An 18,954-nucleotide genomic window follows, 5' to 3' on the forward strand; every position below is an offset into this window, starting at 1 on the left:
ACATTGCACCGAAGTTCTTCTTCTCACATCAACAATAAGAGCATTAAAAGATTGAAGTCATGCAAATTCGTTCACAAGACAATATGGTCGACCTCTTCACCAAATCATTACCAAATGCGACGTTTCAGAAGCTTGTTCAAGGAATTGGTACGTGTAAACTTTCTGAGTTGTAACATTGCTAGTTCTATTTGGAATTGTGTCAAACTCAGGGAGAGTATCTTGTAGACGTTTCATTTGACTTTGCATTACTCACGTATTTTTCCATACTATAAATTTTGTCCCTACTCGGGTTTTTACCACAGCCATAGGGTTTGTGAGACTTACTTTCTTATGCAAGTTCCTACCTTATTTGAGAATAGTGTGTTCCCAAAATCAGTGCCGACGAGTCGACTTCCTTAACCTCTGCATGATGCCGAATCTACTTGAGTATTTACACACTCAAGGGGGAATGTTATAAACTTCTTATTTAAGTGTGATTATGTAAATCCTAGATTAGATTTTATTCTAGTTATTCTTTCCTAGTACTATAAATAAAGGCACGTATAGGGAATAACACATTCTCTACACAACCCTACAAACACATATGTCTCTATATTTTCTCTATGTCGCCGGCCCCTCTCCTATGTTAGTTAAATATAGGCCACAACACTTTGTGTGTGTGTGTATATATATATATATATATTTTATGACTGTGCCCTACCCAACTCCCCTATTCCTTGCCGTTTCTTTTTCTCTTCCCTGCACAACCTCATTCCTAGCCTTCGTAACCCAGCTTCTCCATCCCTCCCTCCCCCACCAATTCGAAACCCCAAGTGTGTTGTTGACATTTCTGAGCTCTGGGGATAGAGGTACTGCTCGGATCAGCAAGTTGCAGGAGTTCAGAGGGGAAGAAAGGGGCCAAGATTTGCTTGCTTCTACTTCTAAGGCACAACAAGTTCGAAGCTTGGTGTTGACTTCGACCTTGGTTTGATGACGAGACTCCACAAATCGAACGGGCAGTGACCTCAACCTAGGTTCGATGTCGACGATTTTATATGGGTTTCGTAGGCTGACATACAGGTGGTGCGGCTAGAGGGAAGCTGATACTTGCGAGTTATGCAATTTAAAGGTTATGACTGCAAGTTACAGCTTGGGTAAGCAGCGGCTGCGATTTGATTTTTTTGAGGAATCCATCATTTTTCATGTAATTTTCAAAAGCTATTGAGAAGAATAGAAAAAGCTCTCAGATTTCCTTTTGATTCGAGAAGAAAGGTCGGCTTCAGAGGGCTGTAACTCTAATCCTACAATGGAAAAGAGAGAAACAAACAATCGAGAAAGACTCTCCAAAAGTGTCACTTTCTCTCTCTAAACTTCTTGATTGATGGAAACAGAGATTGGGGTTTTGGGGCAAAATGACAGAATTGCTAACAAGGCTTTGAAGATATCTGTGAGGAGATTTGATTTTGCAAAGTGTAAGATGGAATGGAAAGAAGAGTGAGGCACGAGGGATGCTACGAAGATTTTCTGGAAAAGCCAAAATGAAGGTTTTGGGTTCTTGGTTTTGTAGATTCCGTGGTGGAATGAGGGAGGTTGTGAGGATTTCACGGTAGAGAGTGATGGGTGCCATGGGTTGTAGCTTCAGTGGTTCGGCGTTCCTCCATTTTTTTAGGGTGTGAAAATACTTGGGATTTGATTGTTTAACTGTGCTTTTGTTTATAATATACTTAAGTTGCATACCAATAATTATATAATATGTAATAGGGATCTTGTGGAAAGAACGGCGAGTTGCCAAGGCACATTGTAGCACATGCCAAAAGGAAAATAAAAATGTATGTTGACACACTTTCGTAGCTCAGTTGGCTTATGTATGAATGTTTTGAAGGGTATGAAGTTTATGTTGATTGACATGAGTGATGTTCATGACATGCATGTTGTTTATGAATGTTTTGCTATGCATGAAAGAATCCATTGTTTGGATATGTCTGCTTAGTTTCACTTACTTGGTGTTGAAGTACGTATGCTGAAGCTCTAAGTTAGAGTATAGAGGTAGGTCAGAGTTAGACCAAGTGTTCCAGTGTTAGGAATGCAAAAGACTACGAAGTTGTCTGAATTGCTTCTTCATTAAATATTTGTTGAATGGTTTGTGTTACAAAGGATGCTAAACGGTTAAAGGTCAAAACATTTGTAATGCATATGCCTTTCTATGATAGCCTTTTCTTCAGTACCCAATCATCCGGTTTGAAAAAATGATGCTTGACCCCATGGTCATAACAGTTGAAGGTACATTCACCCATGATTGTCTTGATATGAACCTTTATTCCTCTTATTGTAATAGGCTTGCTGAGAGTAAAAAATTTTCTTCTTGCCAAAAGGCGAATAAGCTTGGTCACTTTGTAGGTTGCTAAGTGGGACAAAAGAGGATGCAATAAGTGTATGGATGGCCAAAACTTTCTCATTTGGTAGAACTTGACATTCGGTCCCCACCTGTTGATAGGGATTTACCATATAATGGTTCCCTTGGTATGTCTTTACCTTGGCAAAGGCATGATTATAAGCTTGCGTCATCACCTCAGAGTAAGTCTTCTAAGTGTTAGCATTGATCATGTACTTGAAGAAGCATTCACGCATGCCTACCGCGAAGGCCCTGAGTGTTGTTTTGTCATCTGCCTCAGCGCAACGAGATTACTCGTGGTTAAAGCAACCGTCATATTCACGCAATGACTTCTCTAATTTCTAACAAATGGTGTATAACTCATCAATGAAATGTAAGCAATCAGCTTGGAAGATGCGTTGAGCGACAAATAGTCTACTTAGCTCATTGAAAAAATCTACCATATCATGTTGAAGATGGCAATACCAATGAAGAGCTCCATTAGAGAAAATGAAAGGGAAAATAAGACATCATTCCTCGTCACTGTATTTTCGGTATGTCATGGTGGATTCAAAGGGGTGGATATGTTCAATTGGATCTTCCCTCCCAGTATACAATTGCAAGCCAAGCTTCTGTTTCATTTTTCTTTGTAGAGGGATGCAAAAGATCCTCCTTGTTAGAGGGCTTGGCCTTGGCTGTTTCCAGTCAGGTATATTGGCCTGACACTCGGCCTTCACCTTGTTCACTTCCTTAAAGAGCGGTAGGAAAAGGGGGTCTTGGGTGAAGTTAGGCACTATTGAAGCTATCTTTTGTAAGTTTACATCATTTCTTGAAAGTAGGGAAGATCTGTCAAGGACATGTGGCCTTTCCTTGGACTCAACATACTGGCTGTCAAAATGTGCCTATTAAAAGTCCCCCAAGTCTCATACGCATTTTTGTTGCCCCAAGGTTTGTTGTTCATTTCCTAGATTGAGGGCAGGCCTGGGTTGCGGTAAGGGAACAAGTCATTCGATAATCATTGGGCCATTGATCATTGAGCCTATGTGGATAGGTTTTTGTCGACACCTCCTTAAGAAGTCTCAACAATCACGGTAAACAACTTTTTACCCTTCCATTCTTTTTTGCAAATAGATGTCTTCATTCAATTATCTTGCTTTGATTTGAAATAGCTGGGTTAAGAAAAGTGTTATGTTGATCAATATCTTGGTGAGTAGCTTGCTCCTTATTAGGAATATCCATGTTGAAGACAGGTGACCCTTCGTGTTGGAGGACACCCAGGTGATGGTTGACATCTACAGATGCAATGAGCTCGTGTGATTGGGTTTGCCTAGTCTCTTGGAGTATCTCGAAAAGCTTTTCATACTGCTCTTGAATGATCTCATTCTTCATTGTTATCTTGTTGTTCTGAGCCTCCAGCGCTTCGACCTTAGTCTGAAGAGCAAACTTCTTTCGTTTCTTCCTTCGTTGCCTTACACTAGGCACGAGGGGAATGTCGTTATGTGTGTTGTGGCTTCCTTCGCTCCCTATGTTAGAGAGGGGTGCCTGATCAAATGAGAGTGTATGAATGATGAAAACCAGCTTAACAAAACTAGAGAGAGTAGGAATAAGCGTCGCTTCCCACAGACAGCGCCAAATAAAATCAGTGAATATTATAGAACAATATAAAGTGTCAAGTTTGTGACCTTCGCTCGGTTGCTTCGGTCACCTAGTAATGATAATATGTAAATAGATAGAGATAGGAAAGCAAACATAAGATGTACGTGATTTACCGTAAGTCTGGCTACATCCACGGAGTAGAGGAGTTCTCATTAATAGTGCAGGGTTTACACAAATACATAAGTTTAAGCATAATCATCATTAGTGGGTTATAAAGACTAGTTTAAGTACAATAATGACATTAGAGATTAATTGTAGGAAAATGGTCTTCTTTTATAGTTGAGGAGAGTCTCCAGATTTTGTCTGTGGTCGATGTATGACTCTATGAGTTTTATTCTGACGTTGACATATGTCGTGCTATTATTGGCCTCTTGGGTGGAGGGAAACTCTTGTGCTTCGGCAAAGGTGCCTCAACATGAACTTCTCAGTGGGCCCTTAAAAGTATGAAGTTGGCCGGTGCTAAATAGTTTTGGGATTGGGCAAGTATGGTACAAACAAGAATTTACAAAAGAAATATAAAAACCCAAAAAAATACATTGGAGCCCTGCTCCCTTCTACTTCATCTTCTCCATTTACCATTTCAATTGCAGTTGTAGATTGAGATAGGGTTCTGAGATTTGGGATCCTATCAGGACTCATCGTCGGAGTTCACGTTGTTGATCGGTGAAGATGTTGGGGTGCAATTTTTCAGCAATGGCTGAGTAGTTATGTGGACATGAAAATACAATATTACCTTGCATTTTAATAGACCTTCAACAAAAATCTTGAGATTGGCCAAAAAACAAAAAAAAAAAAAAAAATTTGTTTTGGGCTAAAATGACAAACAGTCTTAATAACATGAGTTTAATTTCTAATTTTTTCACCATAAGGTCATCATGCAAGTACCGTATGACCACAAGAATGATTAATCCAATTTGGCCTTATAAAATAAAGTGAAATAAATTAAAATACTATTTAATATAAAATTAAAATAAACTAATAACATAAAAAAGAGAGAACAAGAACGAAACTAGGAGAAGTCCAAGTATGTATTATTCTCAGAATAGTGTTAGAGAGGCTAAAATTTTAAACTAAATTTTGTAAACCAAATAATGTGATTATTTATAATTAAATTAATATTTAAATATTGATTAACATGCTTATTTTCTATTATGATAAATTATTAAGTTCGAAAATTCCTAGCAGTATATTCTCCTTGTTTAACTGAGAGAGTGACAAAGCACAAATTTCTTACGGTATGCAAAACATCTAACTATCGCCACTAACCTGCACATGATGGCAAACCCAACAAGCTGGGAAATAGGGGATCGATAAGGTTTGTTATACATATATGTACACTCTCTTTCTCAGCGTTTTTGGCATTTCTGCTTGTCCGGGATCTAGGTGTGTATTTTCCCTTCGATTTATTTTATTTTCAATTGCTTAATTTGACATTAGAAACAACTAGGCTATGCTACTATTTTGCTTCTACGAGTTGCCTAGTCTGTATTTGCTAAAATTTTCGCATAAAACACTGAATTTGTAACGAAATTGCAAAATTAGCTTCTGGGTATTACTAAAATGGCGTTATGATCTGTAACTTAGTATATAATTTGTGATGTGGTTCCTGGAATGCATTTTTTTTTCTCATGGCCACCACCTGTATGATGAAAGTCCTTTATGGAGTGCATGATAGAAAACCATCATGGAGTCGGAACAAAATAAATAATAAATAAAAATAAAAGAGTCAGTGCCATTGATCAATTGAATGCTATATTCAACTGTTTTAGTTTAATAGAGAATGGAGTAATTGGAGCTAACGGAAGACATGTTGCAAAACCGAGTGCAGTGACATTCTAGGATTTATACAGCCGACCCATTTAGTGGGATAATGCTTGGTTGTTGTTGTTGTATAGATAGAATAACATGAAAACAAGTATGAACAATGATGACAGTTTTTTTATTTTGTTTGTCTCCTGTTCAATTTGGGGATTGGATTTATGGTGAAGTATCGAAGCTGGGTTCATCCGTATCATGTCCGTATGGAACTATGGATATGAACTATAGTATATCTGTGATCAGTCTTGCAAGACGTATACATTAGTGTTTGAGTCTTCGGTTGGATTTATTGTGCGTATTTTGAAGAGGTTGTTATGCAGAACATTGTTTTGTTTTTCTAATTCAAAACTTGGAATTTCCCTTTGTATTGGTATTTGGTTGCATCTGGAAATCAGTTTCTTATACGAGTCGGCAGAAGCAACATAGGTAAAAAATTGCTATAATCTTTTGAAGTTCTTCTCAAAAGAAAATCCGGTGCCAAACAAAAGAAGACGCAATGGGACCCTCCAGTGCACCAAGGCGGCTTTCTGGGATGCAGAAGCAAGTACTAAGTCTATACAGAGGGTTTCTGAGGGCAGCCCGCACAAAATCTGCTGAAGACCGGCAGCGGATTGAGTCACTTGTATCAATTGAGTTCCGCCGCAATGCAAAGGAAGTAGACCGCAAAAATTTCCTCTACATTGAGTACTTGCTGCGACGTGGTAAGAAACAGCTTGATCAGCTCAGGAGCCCCGATATTGTTGGATTATCAGCTACAAATGTCAGTTTCTCTCAAACGAAGGATCCTACACACTGAAGTAAGAGTTTCATCTGTTCTTATTTATTTGTTGAGCCAAATGTAGGTAATGGAGGAAAAGGAATATTTGGCTGAAAGTTCTTATCGTATGCTAGTTAGAAAACTCCAAATTATGCAACCTGTATCGATTATCTTCCAAATAATGATGATACTTGATTCCTTGTAATCGCCCTAGTTCTGTTGTTTGTGTTGCTTATTATCAATAAATCTTCGTTCTTCGACTTTTGGATTCGTTTATGGTAAAATGGAATTAAAGTGCAAAAAGGATCGGAATATGATTTAGTTGTGCAGGATATCCGACTTCGATAGTAAAGATCATACGAAGAGGAGCCCCTGGGGCTAGCTCAAGCGGTGAAGAATAGTAAAGCACGTAATGAGTTAGGTTTAGGTAGATTAGAGGTTTTGGTTCCTTCTAATGTAACCAAAAAAAATGAAAAACAACGAATGTGACTCCCCTTTGCCCCCAGCTTAAATACTGAAGGACGCAAGACCTAGCAAACAAAACGAGGTACCGAAAAACACTAAGCATCAAACATTAACCATGACAGTAGCAGAGACGAGAGGGACCTGTGTGCCTCAATTCAAAAGATGAACCTCCTTCACTACTCGTTTTCAGTGGCAAGCGATGAAGAAGTTCTTCAAATAAATGCCCTACGGTCACCTCCTCCCTACCTTCGAATGGTTATTTTATCTTAAACTGGCTCGAGGGACTACGAAAACACTACTTTAGACGACAACATTAATTTGTTAAGAAAATAGATGCAGAACTTTGAATACGGATTCGCTTCAAAATTTGCAAAACCTTAACTTGACTCTGTTTTAGTAATTATTAAAGATGAAAGATGCAACATGATCCCTAATCGTACCTGTTTCTTGCCCGATAGCTTGTAAAAGCAAGATGTATTTAGTATACGATGGCTTCAACTGCAAAATAATATATGTCACCATCTTACGGTAACGAGTTGGTTATCAATATCCACTTTGTAGTGAGTTTTGTTCTGGACACTAATTTGATTCTTGCCTGATAGCCAGACTGATGCTCGAGCAATATCATATCGACCACTAAAAGTGAGGATGGTCGTTGACATGGTGCTCACTGCTCAAGCGATTTCTCGTTTGATCGAGGGCCGTATAATTCTCTCATGTTTCCTTATATTTCAAGCAAGTAAAGAACCCATCTGTTTTCCAAATTCAGTAAATGAAAATTATAAACAAGCTGATAATGTTGAACTCATAAAGATGTATTTAATGGAGAAAATCAAGGCAGCACCACGGATGGTGAGTTTGAGTGAGTACTAAAAAGTCCCTTTAAGAGGAAATTAATTTCAGAATATTATTCAAGTTTTACACGAAAAAAAGTAGAAAGATCAAAATTATTTGAAGTGATACATATATTGGGCGTTAAGGAATGCCAAATTTGAAATAAAAGAAGCTCTACATATAGCTCTTACTGTCCCAAAACTTCTGATTGCTATTTCCTCCTATCCAATAATAAATTTACTCTGTGATCTTTACAAGAGACTGTACCGTCGCTGACTAATTACGTCAAAGAAAAATCTACAAGGACATATAACTTTGTTCATAACTAAGCACCTCATCAGACCAGCATATAACTAATTTCAAAGCTCTGCGTGCTTCCCTCCGATTAGTGCATTGCCGCGGATTGCATACTTGTCGAAGATTAGATATAGAATCGAAACTAAAGATGTTCATTCATATATTACTGTGGTGGCCAGTGGCTAGACCTTTCCATCAGATGAAGGGAGATTTCTAGTAGCTTCCAAGGCCTTGGAAGAAGATTTTGTCGCCGAGTTCGTGCCTTTGGAGGGAGACGACGCTGGAGTTGGTAGCTTCTTCGGCAGCATCTGATCCCAATTAGGCAACCTTGATGCTTCTGAGAGAACAATGAATGCAAAAACAAGAGCGAAGAGCAAGCACTTTTGGCTCCAAGAAGTTGACATTTTGTTGAGAATTTGGAATAATACCGTGGAAACTGACAGGCGCTGCTGCTTTAACTTGCAAAGATGGAAGTTGCAGCTTTAGAAGTACTGGTGGCAGCGGACATGTTGAGTAATGTATGGAGACTGCCAACTCGTGTTGCTCGAGGAAAGGGTGGCAATGGCAGACAATGGGGCATTTGATTATTCTAAAATCTGTTTGAAGCAGCTCATGTGGTTGCTCTCTTTGTGTAGAATCTGTTCGAGTGAAAAGGTACATTTTTAGGGATCTTTTTTATTTTTAAATTTATTATATCCTTGGACCCTCCTTTGTTGGGTATAAAATTTAATTTTTCCATGTCTGGTAACAAATTCTTGTTGTCAGAGTTGTTCATAGTGGTATAATTAGTAATGCCACTTGTACAATTTGTGACCTAACAATAAAATAAGTTCACCAAACTTTGCTTTGCAGAATTTTGTGTATGAGAAGCTGAGACGCTTTGTGAACTTTTCCGACCTTGTAAGATGGATTGCTGGTGGCAAATGTGGATTGTTGTGGCTTTGCCACCAGCTGATCATCTTTTTACAACAAAAACAACAATTAAGCCTTATCTCATTAAATGGGATCAATACGAGTCCTCTTTTCAAAGAAAAAAAAAACCTTTACAAAATTTTATGTGTCCCCATATAATATATTTGCACCAGTGCACACATACTGTATATAGGTAGGGTGGAGATTTCCATTCTTTTTCTTTAAAATGATGATAATAGATTAGGCGAGTCAAACTACGTGTAAGGCTTAGTTGTCGAACTACAATAGTAAAAACTTTACTCTTTAAACCGGCACAAACTTTTTAAGCCTACGGTCGAGAAAACCCAACATAAAATTATAGCATTATTATTTATTGTTAGTATTGAATTTCAATCATGCAAGCACGAGGGGAGAGTTTGCCTTTTCCTTTTTTTGAGATTACTCACAGCAAAACAAACAAGCCTAGCTATTTAAAAGTTGATGAGAAAAATTCTAAAGGAGTTCAAAGGAAGCATCTCGACACTTTTTGTATGCTATTTTGCCAACAAAAGAAATAGTTTTACAACAAAAAGTAATGGCCATCAGTGGTGTCAGTGAGATATTAGTATATTTTTATGAAAAGAGTTGTGATTAGAGCACAACATTTTCCTAGTTATAGAGGTGCATCCCTTAGTTCAGAAGTGAATTCATTCCGACAAGCACAGAAGACATGATTAAATTAAGGAGGCAGATTCTCTGTCTTTTCACTTTTCATACATTTTCGTGTTCTTTTATTTTGTGTGATCACGATTAAGCCATGTCAACATTTTATATTTTTTTTATGGAGATAATAAGATAAAAAAGAATACTAATATAAAATGTTGACGTGGCTTAACTGTGACCACACAAATAAGAGGGCACGGAAGGACAGAGAATCTGCCTCCTTAAATTAATCAACTGTGTAGGGTTAAAAGTTGGAATAATGATTTCGATTTCGACAGTAAAAAATTTTAATCCGAAAAATTGGAACAAAAATTGGTATGCATATCATCCGAACTTTTTCCAAGTGTTTTAAATTTATTCCGATAAAATAACTTTCCGAAATATTCTTATTTTTTTATAGTTGTTTTCTCAATTATATATTTTGTAATCAATTTTTGTATTTTATTATTAATTTTGGATCCAATTTGTTCATTATTTTTATGTTATACATACGCTTACGTATTAAAAAGCATAAGCATATATACTAGTATACCACAAATTAATTGAATTTATACATAAGCATACACCAAATATTAAGAAAAGTGTACAACAAGTTGCATGTATAAAAAATTAGAGGATATTCAAAAACTTATAAAATATATGAATTTCTTAATTATATTACAAAATCTCCTAGATTACTCTGAATTTGAAATTTCCAAATATGCCAAAAATTTCGAATTTAAAAATTGTGGTCTAATCCGATTTGATTCTAAAATTTTGAAACGGAAATTGGAAACATTGTTTCGAATCAGATCCTTCCAAAAAACACCTCTCAAACTTAAGTAAAAAAGAATTAAGTCCTGGCTGACTACTAATATGATTTAATAGTCTTCATTTTCACTTGCAATATACGATTTAGATACAATTATGTCAATGACGAGTTCAATATCACATTATTATGAAAAAAAAAAAAAACAAAGTCCTGGCTTCCTTACAAACTTCCATTTTGATACTACGACATATATGTTTTTGTATAATTATAAATTATACCAAATTAGCTCATCGGTTCATGTCACAATAACGCAGAGACTATAACATAAAAATTCAATATTTGTAATGAATAGATGTTCAAAACAAACACTTGTAAACGGCAGCCGTCTACAATTATTCACAGTGCTAGTCTGTCACTGAGCAGTCTATGATTAATCTTACCACAAACGAAATGAGTGAATGATTACAAAGGATCGAATGCATTTTCCTTGTGATATTTACTAACAAACTTTCTGAGCATTCGATATAGCTAGTTAAGTCCGCACAGAGAAGAGAACCATTCCCTATATAAAAGAAATTTTCAGCGAATGTGTGTCTGAGAGTTATAAAATCGTAAAAGTTGGAAGAATGTCGGGTGAAAGATAATCTTTAAATTTATGCGGGCTCTTTGGGACAAGAGGAGTTGGAAGGAGATGGGCACTGCACTCTATCTCAAAGTGGTAGGGTCAGTTCTCACTCAAAATACTGAACCATGTCTCACTGGTCAATATTTTTAACAGTCATATGTCATATTCTATTTTTAATATAGTCATATGTCAGATTTTACTCTGATGTTGAACTTGAGTGCAGAAGAGAAACATACTGGTTTAATCAGTTTGACTACTTATGTCTACATTTCTAAGAATTATAAACTGATACGATGGAAAAGATAATTTCTCATTTATTGGAAAAACATATATACAAAGTTAGTAGCCGTATTGGCTTGCAGCGCGAGTCTAGAAGATGGACCTACATGGTACGGGCAAACTTTTATCGTCGTGTTTCGTGTCAATGATACAATGACATATATAAGTTTCTCTCCACTTAACATTATCGATGAAAGGCCATGATAACGATGCACTCATGATATATAATTAAATTGTTTTCCAAGTCTAGTTGGTTTTTGCAATTTTAGTACCTCATCTCTATAATGTGTTTATAAGATGAATTACTTAAGAAGAAAATTTATCCATTCCAATCCTCCCCAAAATGTTAAGATTAAAATGGAGAAGTTTCCTGCACGTATAATCCCATTCTAATCCACTCAAGAAAAAAAATCATTTTCCTCTATCTTTAATACGCCTTGAATTTAGAGAGTGATCCATTCCAATCTAATCCTCTATACCACGCAGCAACGTTCTTTTAACTAAAATGACGTTCAAAAAATGATATACCGTATTTCGAACATATCGTATCCATGATAATATACCCAAAAGACAGCAACTTCAGCAGTAGTAGTAGTAAGAAAAGAGCAGTAACATGTCAAAAGACTACAATACTGGGTTTGAGTATTTCACTTCCATTTATACTCAGAATATCAAGATACAAAAATTGTAAGCCAAATATCCCCTCTTTTCAACAGGGAATAAGTTCACTTAGTAAAGAAAAGGAGGAGCTTTTGGGGGATTCTGAAGCTGAAAGAATATAAATTACGTGAAATTTACACATTAACGGATTAATTTAGTTTATAGATACTTGATCCTTATACGTTAATGGATAAGCAAACAAAAGAATACTTAATGGCCATAATGCCAGTATCGATTAAGCCTTAGGCCGTCAAAGATGCAGATTAAAGCATTTAAGCAATGGCTGACAGAATTGTTTCCTTCTCTGCAGGCCGCCAAAACGTCTTCTGAATGTACAGCAAACCCTCATTGTCTTTCGAGTAAGTAAATCGGATGTCCCATTGCAGAGATTTAGCCATACTCTCAATCTCATTTAAGGTTTCAGCGTTGTCCCATACAATTAGTTTCCCTTCTGGCCTCAGTATCCTATCAACTTCTGCAATCACTGCCACTAAGCTGCATCTGTAGCCAGAACAATACCATATTGAATCAGAGGAAATGTTGGGGGAATTTCTTGCGATTTAAAACTGCAGTAAATGTCTTTTTTACAAGTAACAAAACGGAAATGTTGTATACGTACCTTTTCTTAAGGACAGAGAAGAGATGATCTGCGTGTAAAAGATCATAAGATCTGGGGTAGGTACTGAACGATTCACACCAATCATGATAAATCCCAATTAAACCGCGCTCATAGATTATTGGAAGCGTGTCACGAGAGTCAACTGGGACTACATTCATAACCCAAACTTTTAAGTCTTTTAGAGCTGCAGCAAACCTACAAGCCGTTGTGAAAGAAAAGTCAGGCTATGTGAAAGATTCCAACATTCGTCACTGCACTGGAAAGGAAAAGCATTTCGCACAAGAGAAATAAGAATCACAAACAGTAGCCAAAAGGAGATGATTATTTTTCTAACAAAGAATATGACACACAACTCCAACTGATCTGAATTTTTCAACCATGTATTTGCATCTAAGGACATATCCGTCAGAATTTTTCACCTTCAGATACCAAGATGTTGGAAATACAAATAATCAACAGTGAAAAAGGAGGAAGAAAATAGAAGGCGGGTAACTGGGCGATTTACTCTTCGAGAGAATTAGAGACGGTGATGCTGTCATAAGGAAAAAGGAAAGTTAAAGATTAATAATTGCTTACCCTCCGTATACAGCTCTCATGTCCATGACATTCCTTACAGTAGACCAATTGATTCCCATCCCATTCAAATAGGTCTCTGAAACAACTTTTTTCCAATGCTTGTAGTCAGAAATGAAATCTCCTTGGGCAGATTTCCCATCAACATCAAGTAGAGACTTTAACCAGTATGGTGGTTTCTGCAACCTTGATGGCCATTGTGGAGGCCACTGAGATCCACGGTCTAATACACCCTCCGGGACTTTGTGCATGCATGCCTCCAATGTTACATTCCTGATGGAGAAATATAAAGAACACTTAACAATGTTGGAAATTTAAGGTACTTCAATAATGTAAAATATTTTCTGAACCATCACATTTGATGGTGTTTAGCAGACCAATTTAGTGTAAGGACGAACTTGAAAAATCTAATGACATCAATTTCCAATTATTTTCGTTCAAACGGAACTTATCACCTCAGATTTTATTAGCAACTCAAAAAGTATGAGAAGAGGAGATACTATCATTTAAAGTTCTTTCAGTTCAACACTTGTGGTCAATCTTGCAATGGCAAATACAAATTAAAGCTTTGAAATTTATGCATCTCAAGTTCACAGCACGTGAAGAATTTTCTGCACTACAAAATCCTCCCATTAGTCAACCTAAAAGTTTTTCTGATTATTTTGGATCCTTCTTTTATGCCACTTCCAATTTCTGTACTAGAGGCCACCAGTAACAAACATAAATAAATGCCAATGCTTAAACATTTAGATAAAAAGGTGAAGTACCAGCCAGCATTTGGATCATCAGATTCACTGCAGAGAGGAGGGTCATTGCGTGATCTTTTATTGTAGCACTCATTGGTAGAGGGTTTTCTATATATGGCAGCAGCCACTCCATTGAGTTTGTCCTTTTTAATTACCACTAGATCCCAGCACATTGACTTTGTTAACTTCGACATAGCTGTCAATAAATAACATGAGGAGAAAGAATGTTAGATAGAAGCAACCAAAATACAAGATGCTTCAAGGGCAAACAATGTAGTAGGAAGTATTCTACCTTTCCAAATGCCAACATCTTCAGGAAGCTTTTGGTAAACTGGAGTAGCAGACCAGACAAAGTAACCACCAGGTCGCAAGACACGATTAAGCTCCAAGAGCAATTTACCCCCTGCAATGGAACTCAAATTATATCTCTACAAATATGTAGGGACTAAAACAACGCATGTATGTGTGTGTGTGTGTGTGTCTATATATAGGCTCCATTTTTCAAAAGAAATGGGGACATCCTCCTGACCGTTAGATTTGGCTTTAATGAAATTATGTGGTTGAGATTAAATCACAGGCCACAGAATCTCAACCACAAAATTTCATTAAAGCCAAATCTAACGGTCAAGAGGGGATCCCTTCCCTTAAAGGCTTCCTCTATATATATATATGTATATGTATGTATGTATGTATGTATAAAATATAATATATATATATATATATATATATATATATATATATAGTGAAAACATTACCTTCAATATGCCAAGGGACTCTACACCGTGCACAGTGGATAAGATCAAACACAGAACTTGGGTAGGGTAGTCTTTTGGTACCCATAACAGCTGATATGGCAGGGATTCCCCGTTCTAGTGCAAATTGTACTTGGGCTTCGTGCTCATCCTTGGGAGCAAATGACATAGCAAGAACATCTCTTTCAAATAGAAATCCTCCAAAGCTAGCTACACCACACCCAACATCCAATATCACACGGCTTCTTTTACCCCATGCGATATCAGGCAGAGACTGCATAGCCATAACAAAATATACACTTTACACGCTGAAATATTCAAAAATAAAAAAAAATAAAAAAAACCTTCACCAACAAATAATGCTATTTTTTATAATATTGAAAATTTGGAGCAATAAGATAATAATTCTGAATATTAGAGTATACTCAGTAAAAGAACAACAAAAAGAGAGATGAAATCAGCTGGGAACTGCATCCCAAAGAACAGGAATTCATGCTATCCATGGGAGAATGAAGACAATGAGATGGAAACGATGCATTGATGAAGATATGAAATTAGATGGAACTGCATTGCATAAAATTCAAACCCACTATTAGGTAATGGAATAAAGAAAAACCATGTATATCTTCCTTTAATAGCTTTTGGCTGAATGTTACTATATTATAGAAAGTACGGATTTCATAAAACTTCTATAGCATTCAACATACGCAACTTAATGTGAGGACAGGACATGGCAAAATAAGATGATGTATCAAGAGGACTCACTTTTTGAATAAAATCAATGTAATGAAGAGCGCCATTTATAAACTGAGTTCCACCACCAGGAAATGTGAGGTATTCACCGGTAACCTTAACCCAATTTTGGTGCCCTTTAACTTCTGCGAGCTTCGTGTGAGGGACATTGTGGTACCATATCTGCATCATGAACCAAGAACATATTTCAATTTCAAGGATTAAAAAAGGTAACCATTTCTGTTCCACTAGACAGATGGTATACCTTGCCCCTGCTTGTGGGCCACTGAATGGGTCGTTTATATCCTTCTGGTAGGGGAACAAGACAGGTGGGGGCTTCATCAGGGCAGTGCCTCTCTCGGTGTTCATAGTGGCCTCTACCTGGAAGCTTTTTGATAGATCCCCAATTGTCAAGACAAGGGATGTAGTCTGGCCCAGCCGTGACATCACAGACTTTCCACTTCCATTCATTCTGCGACTCCACAACTTGAGTTGTCCCTTGCTCATTTTCAGCTGTAGTTTCCTGGCTTTCTGTGTTACCACTGGTATTACTTTCTCCCTGATCTTTCTCAACCTTTTCCGTCTCAGTCTGAATATTAGCTTCCTCTTCCTGCTTTACTTCATCAGAAGTCTCCTCTCCAGATGTCTTTGTACCTGAACTCTCTTCCACCTCCGTTCTTCCAGCTTCGGAATTGGACTCCCCATCTCCTGAACTAGCTTCTTGATCAGTTATTTCCTCTGTCTTTTTTCCCTCTTCAATCGAAGGTTTCTCATCAGATCTCTCTTCCATAAGCTTCTCTTGCTGATTTCCCTCACCACCATTGTCACTTTCTGGCTCGGTCTTCTCCTCAGATCCCTCCTTGAAACCACTTCTTCCTGTTTTTCTTCCGTTGTATTCACAGACCCATCCTCAACATTTTGGTCATTCTTAATATCCAAATGGCTTTCACTCTGCAAACCACTGTCATTTTCATCCTCTTTTGCTACAGTTCCCGATAGTTCCCCCGAACTGTCTTCAAATTGCTTTGAATTTTTTTGAGTTATAACTTGCCGTTTACGTCATCCATGGTCTCCTCAGATGATGACCCTTGATTCTGAATCGGAACAACTGTTGACATCAACATCCAGACCCCAATTAAACAAAACGCTACAAAAACAACCAGACTAGTCTTTGAACAACAATTCGATGACTTCCTTCCATCAACTCGAGAATACTTCCCCACAGCCATCGTTTCGATGTGAAGATCGATATCCCAAGTTATTAAATCACCTGAAAAGGGCAATAACAAAACAGACTCAGCTACCAATGTTATTTCTGTTCTCAAAGATTGTTTCTTGAAGGTGATATCATTTTCTCAAGGACATTGAATAAGTAACTGATATAGCAAATTGGATCTTCCAAAGAAACCAGATCCATCAATTAACAAAAAAACCCAGAAAAATCTGAACTTTTTTCTGTTGGATTTCAACAAGAACATCCCCAAACAAATTAGTTCTTTAGAAAAAAGTGAATATAACCTATTTTTCAGCATAAAAAAAAAACCCAACAAACAGAAATGAAAGGGTGAGTCAATAATAAGAACAACGCATTGTTTGGTTGGTGAGAAAGTGCAGGAAAATAAACGCAAACTGATACAAACTCTATACTGGGAATATTCAAAAGCAACAAACTTGATTGTCTTTGCATGTCGTTGCTTTTATTCATCAGAAAAACGAAAGTACTTGGATCATTAAAACAACCAAAACAAAGATCTGATCAAATAATGATAAGCAATATAATACATGAGAAGATTTAGAGTGAGAATTTTCTTACTTGGGTCACTGCGTGATTGAAGAAGTGTAGGGTCTTGCTGCTTCTCACTCCATTACTATCTTGTGGAGAGAGAGAGGGAGAGAGAGCTGGTCGGTCACTCAGTGTGGGGGTGTCTCTCAGATTTATAATTGAAGCTGTCCTCTTCTCTCCTACAACTATTTCATTTCAATTGTCTTTCACCATCACCATTATTGTTAAGTAAAGGAAGAAAATATCAGAGTGAGGAATGGATGGGAGAGAAAGGAAGGAGATCTACTTGTATTTCTATAGGTATTTTTATGGGATCCGGGAATTCCAGCTAAGGATAAGTTGTAAAAAGCAATGGTCGTCAATAAAGTCCAATGCGCAGCGTACTAAACAGCAAGAGAGATTTATGCAAAGGACGGTGATCCACCCGAAAAAAATTCAAAAAAGAAGAAATCTTTTCAATGGGTGTCAGTCAGGGAGACTAACTTGCACAAAATGAGTTTATCCGCATTGTGGTGTGTAAGTCACTAACATAACGTTATGTGACGAGAGTTTTACACACTACGGGGCCGTTTGTTTGCCCTCACTAAGTTGGACTGTACTGGACTGGACTAGCTATTAGTCCAATACTGTGTTTGTTCCATGCTGGAACTAACATTAATGAGACTAAAGGGGACTAGCATGGACAAAACCCTTCACTAAGAGGTCTTAGCGAGACCCCCCAATAACCATGGGACTAGCTAAGACTATCCTCTCTTTCTCATCCTCGTCATGCTCAACGACCACTCCCGACAGACTCCTCATCATCTCCGGTTACCTAGATCAATCATTAACTTTCCGACTCCCTTTCAGATCCATTTCACAACCAACTTTCATATAAAATATACCAAATTGAAGCTGAGAGTGACAAGATTACGATTTTACCTGAATAGAGGCCAAAATGTGGTCCAATGTGGCCAGAAAATGGCCTGGAAGTCTCGGCCTGTTTGGGCTTCTTCAAATCCATGATAGATTCGAGCATTCAAAGCTAAGATCTCGGTCTGGGGATGGTGATGAATTTTTTGGCGGTGCTAACTTCATCCAATTTAACGAGGGTTGGCCGGAAAACACATCGGGAAACCTGCAACTCGTCGAAAAAATTGGAGCCGTAAGGTTCCATTCGAACAACACATAGCTAGAGAGGGAGGGAGGACAGAGAAATAGACACTGGAATCAATAAGGAGTTTGACTAGGAATGAGAAAGAGACATGAATTGAGAGGTCTAAGAGGAAAAAAAGAGGGAGAGGGTGGGACGATGAGAGAAGAGGAAAAGAGTGGGACGTAAATGGTAGGAAAAGATGAAGAAAAAGATAAGATCATAATAAAATATTAATAATTTATATATTAAATAATATAATATAATATTAGAATTTGTTATTATCCAGCTTCTTAGTCCAACACTGCACTAAACGCTTCATTAAGTTAGTCCAGTTTAGTCTAGTCTAAGCCAGTCCAGCTTATACTTGTATTAGTGGTTTCGAATGTCATAACATGTTTTACTTAAGTTCTTCTCTTGTTCTACTTAAGTTCTTTGTTTGCTCCTTTTCTCTTCATGGATTTGGTGAATAGAATTTCTGTAGTTCCCAAAGTTGAAACCCTCTAAATTT

At 37.3% G+C, this 18,954-nt stretch overlaps 2 protein-coding genes across 3 annotated transcripts; one reads left to right on the forward strand and one right to left on the reverse strand.

Moving 5' to 3' along the window:
- The first annotated feature begins 5,170 nt into the window (after positions 1-5,170).
- On the forward strand, positions 5,171-6,841 carry LOC103951102 (succinate dehydrogenase assembly factor 1, mitochondrial). 2 transcript variants are annotated; one of them, XM_009362378.3, is made up of 2 exons: positions 5,171-5,321; positions 6,220-6,841. In XM_009362378.3, exon 2 carries the CDS (start codon positions 6,321-6,323, stop codon positions 6,618-6,620), a length of 300 nt encoding a protein of 99 aa, XP_009360653.2. In that variant the 5' UTR covers positions 5,171-5,321; positions 6,220-6,320; the 3' UTR covers positions 6,621-6,841. The 2 variants fall into 2 exon arrangements, with proteins under 2 accessions (XP_009360653.2, XP_009360654.2); XM_009362379.3 differs by having other exon boundaries at positions 5,234-5,389.
- Positions 6,842-12,079: 5,238 nt separating this feature from the next.
- LOC103951103 (probable methyltransferase PMT24) lies at positions 12,080-17,788 on the reverse strand. The gene is given in 11 exon segments (XM_009362382.3): positions 12,080-12,607; positions 12,726-12,920; positions 13,302-13,571; positions 14,066-14,240; positions 14,337-14,447; positions 14,800-15,070; positions 15,562-15,711; positions 15,794-16,392; positions 16,395-16,580; positions 16,583-16,798; positions 17,342-17,788. Coding segments are annotated over 10 exon segments (2,361 nt in total). The 5' UTR covers positions 16,758-16,798; positions 17,342-17,788; the 3' UTR covers positions 12,080-12,378.
- Between the last annotated feature and the right edge of the window lie 1,166 nt (positions 17,789-18,954).

Source organism: the organism of the source record quoted next, unplaced genomic scaffold (assembly GCF_019419815.1).
Source record: "Pyrus x bretschneideri cultivar Hongxiangsu unplaced genomic scaffold, Pyrus_bretschneideri_v1 Contig16, whole genome shotgun sequence".
NCBI lineage: Eukaryota > Viridiplantae > Streptophyta > Magnoliopsida > Rosales > Rosaceae > Pyrus > Pyrus x bretschneideri.

Coding starts and splice junctions, on each gene's coding strand:
- LOC103951102 (XM_009362378.3), top strand. CDS start 6,321: ATGGGACCCTCCAGTGCACCAAGGCGGCTTTCTGGGATGCAGAAGCAA.